This window comes from Tarenaya hassleriana, unplaced genomic scaffold, assembly GCF_000463585.1.
Source record: "Tarenaya hassleriana unplaced genomic scaffold, ASM46358v1 Cleome9, whole genome shotgun sequence".
Classification (NCBI taxonomy): domain Eukaryota; kingdom Viridiplantae; phylum Streptophyta; class Magnoliopsida; order Brassicales; family Cleomaceae; genus Tarenaya; species Tarenaya hassleriana.
This window is the reverse complement of record NW_010971389.1, coordinates 5,778-14,062: the sequence shown is the minus strand read 5'-3', so window position 1 is coordinate 14,062 and position 8,285 is coordinate 5,778. Positions and strand designations below refer to the sequence as shown.

The 8,285-nt window shown below is 34.2% G+C and overlaps 2 protein-coding genes across 2 annotated transcripts in view; both read left to right on the top strand.

Annotated features, from left to right (window-relative positions):
- The first annotated feature begins 849 nt into the window (after positions 1–849).
- LOC104803481 (GDSL esterase/lipase At4g30140-like) lies at positions 850–4,024 on the top strand. The gene is made up of 6 exons (XM_010527415.2): positions 850–1,412; positions 1,531–1,655; positions 1,865–2,095; positions 2,948–3,182; positions 3,722–3,947; positions 3,980–4,024. The coding sequence occupies exons 1-5, from the start codon at positions 1,166–1,168 to the stop codon at positions 3,925–3,927; spliced, it is 1,044 nt and encodes a 347-aa protein (XP_010525717.1). The 5' UTR covers positions 850–1,165; the 3' UTR covers positions 3,928–3,947; positions 3,980–4,024.
- Positions 4,025–4,653: 629 nt separating this feature from the next.
- Positions 4,654–8,285, top strand: part of LOC104804488 (GDSL esterase/lipase At4g30140-like) — a 5,164-nt gene continuing 1,532 nt past the window's right edge. Inside the window, exons 1-6 of the mRNA XM_010528800.2 lie at positions 4,654–4,674; positions 4,879–4,915; positions 5,081–5,203; positions 5,327–5,451; positions 5,911–6,135; positions 7,026–7,263. Of these exons, the coding sequence (XP_010527102.2) occupies positions 4,654–4,674; positions 4,879–4,915; positions 5,081–5,203; positions 5,327–5,451; positions 5,911–6,135; positions 7,026–7,263 (769 nt within the window). The remainder of the gene's footprint in view (positions 4,675–4,878; positions 4,916–5,080; positions 5,204–5,326; positions 5,452–5,910; positions 6,136–7,025; positions 7,264–8,285) is intronic.

Here is an 8,285-nt window from a genome sequence, read left to right as displayed (position 1 = left end):
GCCCGATCCCCCCCCCGCCGTCAAAACCGGCGGCCGGAGCGCCGCCGTAGAGCGGCGGAGACACTGTGGCCCCTTTTGTTAACAATATTTCAATTTTCTTAATCAGAAAAAAATTAAACTCCTGGAGAAAAGGAGTGGTGGGTTAGTGGCAGACAATTTGTTTGTTTTTACTTCTTCTTTATTTTTTTCAAAACAAATATGAAAATTTTAGAAAGGTATAATATGAATATTGATAATTTAGAATCTTATAGAGTATATCGATAATAAAATAATTGGTTTTATAATGTGAAACTATTTGGAAACATGCGTTTTTATGGCCTGGTTTGCTATGTGTAATAAGTTCTCAACCCATTGTAGATTATGCATTTTATTTTATTTTATTTTATATTTGTTTGTTCATGGAAAACATGCACTAAACAATTAGCTAGGTAACTTTTATTTTGGGCCTTTGCTGATGGGCCGATAACCCGTTTCAGTTTTGGGCTCTACCTAACATGGGATAATATCAAATTTTATTTTATTTCAATTAAATAAATGCTTACTAGGTCAAACTAACACTATCTAAAATGGGATAATATCAAAACTTATTTTGTTTGAATTAAATCGGTGGACTAATTGGTCAAAAATAAAATAAAGTAAGAACAATTATTGTTGTATTGGATCACATTCACATTTCTATAAGCATACGATCAAATATGTAAGAATGCATGCATGCACGTCCACATCCACGGATTCAGTCAACAGAATTCAAAACATGATCTTTGTTATTTGTTTGTTACCATCTTCACGTTTGTTAAGAAATCATGTAATAAAAATCATATAGACTTTTTTTCTTCTGAAAATTCGTTATCTTTGACTTATTAATTTAGAATTTGCTATAAAATTGTATAGTGAGAATAATCATAACAAAAACAAATTTCAGAACAACTTCATTTTCTAAAATTATTTTTTATTTTCCGACAGCCTCACCAACGCAAACAGAAAACCGAAGGTTGTCTAAATCCGCTCCATGCCTCTTCCTTTAAATAGCCAATGAGATTTCGTAATCAAAGCAATTTCACAAACAGTACCGAATCTTCCGGCTTCATTTATATCAACATAAAATACTTATTCGATTTTTTCCCAACATTTTTCTTCTTATTTTTTCTCTCTCTCAAATCCGAATATGTTTCGGTTGGTATCTCCGAAAATGTGGGTAATTCTGGCCACCGTAGTCGGCGCCATGGCCGTGGCGGCACGTGCACAAAAGGTGCCGTGTTACTTCGTGTTCGGAGATTCCGTCTTCGACAACGGCAACAACAATCACTTCGCAAAGTCAAAAGCAAAAGTCAACTATTGGCCGTACGGGATTGACTTTGCAAGAGGTCCGACAGGCCGGTTTAGCAACGGTCGGAATATTCCAGATTTCATCGGTTCGTCCTCTTTATCTACTACAAATTCACGGCAAACCGGTTTCGGTTTACTCCCTGACTGTTAACCTAATTGAATCAATATGCCTCTCAATTGGTGATTTCTTGGTATGATTTTCAGCTGAATTCCTCGGTTTCAAGAATTTTATCCCACCTTTTGCCGGTTCACCTCCGGCTCAAGTTCAAATCGGATTCAACTATGCGTCCGGTGGAGCTGGAATTCGCGACGAAACCAGCCAACATCTGGTAAAATTCTAAACCACCAACGCGATAAATCAAGCGATATCTCATATGTTTTAGAAACTATAATGTATATAATTCAAATCCTATCCGAATGCCCATATATATATATATATGTATGTATGTATTAACATATTATCTACAAGATTAAATCGTTCTTAATATTTGCCTAACGAGTTGGTCCGTAATTCTACGATTCTCTACATTTTCGACAGGGCGGTAGAATTAGTTTGAGTCAGCAAGTATCGAACCATCGGGGAGCGATAGCGAAGGGAGGAGCATTAGCCCGACCGGAGAGGCTGAACAAATGTCTGTACACAATCAACATCGGAAGCAACGATTACATCAACAACTATTTCGTTAAGTCAATATACTCGACCAGCCGTCAATACACTCCCGACAAATACGCCTATTCCCTCGTCAATCTTTACGCCACACATCTTAAGGTAAGATATCGATCGAGATTTAACATAATTCTAGAGTTTACATGTTAGTATTGTTCGAAGAAAATTGCATTGAACACGGTTATCTAACCCGGGTTTTTAAGAACTGCTAGCCGATTAATATCGGATTGAATGTAGAACTTGTATATATACCAAATTGAATTGAACAAACCGTTATAAACGAACTAGGGCATACATAACTACTATACAGATCAAACATGTCGCGGAACTTTTCTTACCAAACTAATCTAACCTAAAAAAAACCAAACAAAACCAAATCGATGTAATGCGGTTTGGTTTATAACTAGCTTCGGTCCAAAGTAAAACCAAACTGAATCTGATAGATGTCTAACCCTAATGACGATAGAATCCACCCTTTCCACGCAGAAAACTCTAGGTTAAAACTTAAATCTATAACTGCAAATTACAATAATACCCTTTTATGTATTCATATAGAATCTATATGGCCTCGGAGCAAGGAATCTACGAATTACAATAATAACCTAATTACGATAGAATCCACCCCTTCACACATGTAGGGAGTTTTTCTTGAAAGTTTTAGCATTTAGTATTAGAGATATATACGAATTTCTGATATTTTATCGGGATATACACTATAGATATACTTTCGTTATTTAGTTTTCTAATAGCGTGAGGATATAATATATATTCTGATAAAATATTCGTATATCTAATATGTTGATTTTAGTTTCTTCAAATTTGAAAGTTAAGTAATCTTAGTAACATATATTTTCTATCTTATAGAGACATAATACGTATTGAAAATTCAAGGTTAAACCTATAATACGTATCATTGCAATAATACCGTCTTACATACTATATGTGTTCATATAGAGTCTATATGACCTCGGAGGAAGGAAGTTTGTGCTGTTCGGGATATCGAGAATCGGGTGTATCCCTCGGGTGGTCGAAACCCTTGGCGGCGGAAAAGGCTGTGCCGAGGAAGTGAATGTGGCCGCCGTTCTTTTCAACAAGCAGCTCAAAGCACTTGTCGCCAGGTTCAACAAGTATCTCCCCGGAGCTAAATTCACCTTCGTCGATATGCAGAGTGGAGATGTCTCCAAATTAGGTGACCATCCTAATTTTATTTACCATCATATACCTTTTTTTTTTTTAAAAAAAAAAGAAATTGGTATGGTTTTTTTTCTACAAATTCTTTGGATTTCGCCGGTTAAAGCATCGAATCCTAAAGTTTAAATCCTAGTATTTGGTTCATTTCAATGTTGGAGTTGGGTTTTGTGGGCACGAACACGATTTCATCCTAACATGTCCACAAGTCGTTATTACCGTGAATTTTTTTGCTTTTGAAAATTTTTATTCATGGTAAAACCAATATAATTTAATTTAAGAAAGATATTCATTTTCTAGTAGAAAATTTTTTCGTAATTTATTTTTTTAGTTATTTGTTTAATCTGATTTAATTTATTTGTTTAATGATAATCATACCGAACATAACAGAAAAAAAATTATAATTTGGACTCAATTGGATTTTTTAATGGTTAAATATATATCACTTTCTATTTTTTCTCAGACTATAATTTCATAAAATATGATATATATCCTTTCAAGCGAAAATTCAAACCTTTTTTTTTTGCTGTCACATTCTAGGGTTCACGGTTGTTAACAAGAGCTGTTGCACGGTCGAACCGGGTCAAGAACTTTGTGCGGCGAACCGTCCGGTTTGCCCAGACCGGACCAAGTACGTCTTCTGGGATAAGGTCCACGGCACAGAGGCCGTTAACGACATCGTGGCCAAGGGTCTGTTCATGGGAGTCACCACGTCTCCCTACACCATCGACCAACTTATTAAATAACGTCATATTTCTCCAACGATTTTTTTTTTTGGTAAAGTATTTCTCCAACGATTTCAATAAAGATTTAAACAATATATATATATATATATATATATATATATATATTTCTGTTATTTATTATTACTATTAATATAGCCATCCAACATGAGACTGAAACGGAAGTAAATGTGTTAGATCCAACACGAGGTGATTAAAAAAACAAGGAGAAAATTTTTAAAATAGAGGGAAAATATGACAAAAAAACCAATATTTTGGTTGATTTGGACAATCCATACGCAAACTTTAATTTTAGCAGACTTAACTTTCTATAATCAAACAATTAATAGTTGGATTAATGGAAATCATATATAAAATAAAAAAATACAAATATTGCTATATGTATATAAACTAAATTTCATCTATAATCTTTGTATACATTCTTATTATATTAAAAAAATATGGTAATCAATATAAAGAAAATATATCTATTGCATATGTAGGAAATATATCTATAGCACTATTAAATTACAATCAAACTAGCAGTTAATAAAACAAAGAAAACTAGTTATAGAATCTATGGTTATACATACAAATTTAATATTCAAAGCATCGAACCTGATTAACACGTAACGATATGCACACATGCAATATTCCCATCCATGCATATTAGCCACGTGAATTAAATGGAACTTGCCGAAACCAACGAGGCCTATTCTAACACGTTTTTCTCAATCCAATAACCAGCCAATGAACTATTTCTTTGTTCCGGTAAGAATATTAATTACTTCTTCGTTCTCTCACATAACCAAGAAAATATGTTTCTAATTCTTGTCCAAAAAAGAAACAAAAAAAAAAAACTCCACGTAATCGGGCCATCATTTTCCCTTTAAATAGCCCTTCAATCTTGTAGGTCGAAACAAATTTCAAATATATTCTAAGTTTTTTTCATCTGTACGTTTTTATCTTTCGCAGTTAATTGAATCTGAAAATGGTTCAGGGAGGTTCAAAGGCAATGCTGATTATTATTATTTTTTTTTGTTGAAATGTGAATCTATTAAGTAAAAAAGAAATACAAATGGTGAATTACATGTCGGTTTTGTCCGACAGTCGCAGCTACAAAAGTATACGAACTTTTTTTGCATGCGCCGCCGTACCAGCCATGGCCACGACTAAGCCGGCTATAATAATAATGACTTGGTAACCCAAACAAAAGTCAACTATTTACCTTATGGTATTGACTTTGCCAGGGGTCCGACCGGCCGGTTCACCAATGGTCGCACTATTCCCGATTTTCTTGGTTCGTCTCTATATTCACAGATTCATCTGCAAACCGGTTTCCGGTTCACTTCTTGTGTGTCTTAATTTGCCAAAACACATAGAAAGTATATAACTCGATCTCTTCCTATAATATATGTTTCAGCTGAATTTCTGGGTTTTAAGGATTTTATCCCGCCGTTCGCCGGATCATCTCCGACACAAGTGTTTTCCGGTGTAAATTATGCATCTGGAGGATCCGGAATCCTCGACGAATCCGGCAAACAAGGGGTAAAGTTCCAAAACAAAACAAAAAAAATGATCACGTGACCAATGGCAATAGATTTAGTATATATAAAAATCAAATTTATAAGTGTTTTTGGTTCCACCGCATGCGTTTTATATGGTAAAATAATATATCAAGAATCATCCCATTGTATTTTTTTTTTTGGGTTAAAATCTTCCCATTATATATTATTTGAAGCTTCTTAGCACGCGACCTCGTAATCGGATATTTGGTACTTGAATCTTGATCTATTAGTTATAACTTCGTTTCCAAACTCTTGGTTGTTTCCATCTCGGTTTACATGGATGTCTTCATCATTTGCGCAAGGCAGATGATTGCAAGACATGTTTGACACTCGGAAAAGTTTTGTCCTCATCAAATTACTCGTATCTTTTCAATGTTCATAATACATAACATTAAATTTTTTAAACCCATATCTAATGCTTCGTATGATATTATGACAGGGCGATAACATCGAATTTAATAGACAAATACTAAATCATTTGGGGGCGATAACGAGGGCATTCGTACCGAAGCAGCAACTGGAGGAGTGTTTATACACAATTAGCATGGGAAGCAACGATTACATTAATAACTACTTTATGTCTCCACCGTTCTTGTCCGGTATCTCGTTCACTCCCGACCAGTTCGCCGATATTCTCATCCGACGATACACTTCTCAATTGAAGGTACCTAATCGTATATCTATATCTATCCAGAGTTTGATCTAGCAAAACTGAAAAATCTGTTGAAATAGGAAGAAAATATGGAGATTTGATATGATTGATAATAATTAAAGGCATTATATCAATTAAGAATAAAATATATATCGTATCAATTATACTTTGTCTTATTTGTTTTTTTCGTATCTTTATTTCCTTGTTTCTTTCCATAGCTTTTCCTATAAATGTATGGATTATTTTCATTGTAATGTAAGAAGAAAGAAGAGATGTAGCAATAAAAGTATTCCCGTTCTTTTCTCTTTTGTTCTTTCTTTCTAATTTAATTTCCGCATTTTATTTTTCAATATGGTATCAGAGCAGCGTTGCGATCTAAACTATATGTTTCTCTTTTTCTAATTTTCTAATCTCTTCTTTCTTTTGCAATCAAATTTCGGTTTTCGGTTCGATTTCCATATCTAATCCTCTATGCATGAAACGGATACGCAAGATATTATATTAGACCACACAAGCCACAGAGAAAATCAAATGACTTGGGGAGGATACACGAACATAGTAAACCGACTCTTTCCGTACTATCCATGAAACCATAAATTCTCGAGTTGAAAACCCGAAAAGAGAGACTTATAATTTAGGAAACATCTTATAAAAATATCCAAACTTTATAAAATGTGAAAAAAATATATAGAAATTTAGTAAACCGACTATTCTATCCGTAAAATCATAAATTCTAGAGTGGAAACATTAAAAGAGATTTTTTAAATTATTTTGAAACAGTACCGACCAAAGTTGATGTATTGTGTAGCTTTTATAACCCAAAATAAACAGATCCAAACATATATGTTCCGATTGAAGAAACACATGTGTATATATATGTATATGTGTATGTGTATATATAGGTGTTGTATATCCTCGGAGCAAGGAAAGTCGCACTGTTTGGAATATCGAAACTCGGCTGCATTCCACGGATAGTCGCCACCCGAGGTGACGGCAATGGCTGCGCCGAGGATGTCAACGCTGCAGTCGAGGTATTCAACACTAAGCTCAGAGCTCTGGTCGACGATCTCAACCAAAGCCTCGCCGGTACCAAATTCACTTACGTCGATATGTTCAACACCAAAGATCTCGCATCCTTAGGTAACATATATATATAGAAATATTTTATTATATATATCCTTTTAATTATATAACGTGGCATGGATGACATGACGTATGAGATGTGATGTGATATATAGTTATATTTTCGATTTGTCATGTCAGATGCCTGTGATGCTTTTGGTCGAGCACTCTTAGGGAGTTTTTTTTTTTTTGGTAAGGGACTCTTAGGGAGTTAGTTATAATTTGGCAAGATTTGAATATTTCATTTCTATGGCACTCACAAAAGTTTTTATAATTGTTTATAGACATTCTAACAGTTAGTTTTGTTTTCGGATTTGGACAAATTTGGATATTTTATATCAGATTTTTTTCGATATATATAAATATAATTCAAAAAATTATAAATATAGTATTTTCATGGTTATCTCACTACAAAAAAATCCGCAAATTCCAACGGATTTTCCAACGGATTTTCAACGGCGTTTCAACGACGATCTCCGTTAAAATTCCGTTGAAAATTTCCAACGGATACCCGTTGGAAACACCCGTTGGAAATTTTTAACGGAATTTTCAACGTATTCAATTGAAAAATTAGGTTGGAAATTTCCAACGGTATTTCCAACGGATATCCGTTGGAAATTTTCAACGGATTAACGTTGGAAAAATCGGTTGCAAATTTTTAACGGAGTTCCAACGGATGTTTGTTAGAAAACAATTCCAACGGATGCCGGTTGGAAATTTTTTTGGAAATTTTTTAAAAAAATTCCAACGGAATTCCAACGGATACCGGTTGGAATTTTTTTTGGAAATTTTTTTAAAAAAAATTCCAACCGAATTCCAACGGATGCCGGTTGGAAATTTTTTTGAAAATTTAAAAAAAAAATTCCAACGGAATTCCAATGGACATCGTGGGCAAGATGACAAAATCTCCTTTTACTAGAAAAGGAGAAAGGGCTACAGAGTTGTTAGAACTCATACATAGTGTGTATGCGGTCCTATGAGCTCACCTGCTAGAGGAGGTTATCTGTACTTTGTTACGTTTACTGATGATTTCAGTAGGT

Coding starts and splice junctions, on each gene's coding strand:
- LOC104803481 (XM_010527415.2), top strand. CDS start 1,166: ATGTTTCGGTTGGTATCTCCGAAAATGTGGGTAATTCTGGCCACCGTA. Junction 1,413..1,530: donor GAATATTCCAGATTTCATCG/GTTCGTCCTCTT, acceptor TATGATTTTCAG/CTGAATTCCTCGGTTTCAAG. Junction 3,183..3,721: donor TGGAGATGTCTCCAAATTAG/GTGACCATCCTA, acceptor GTCACATTCTAG/GGTTCACGGTTGTTAACAAG.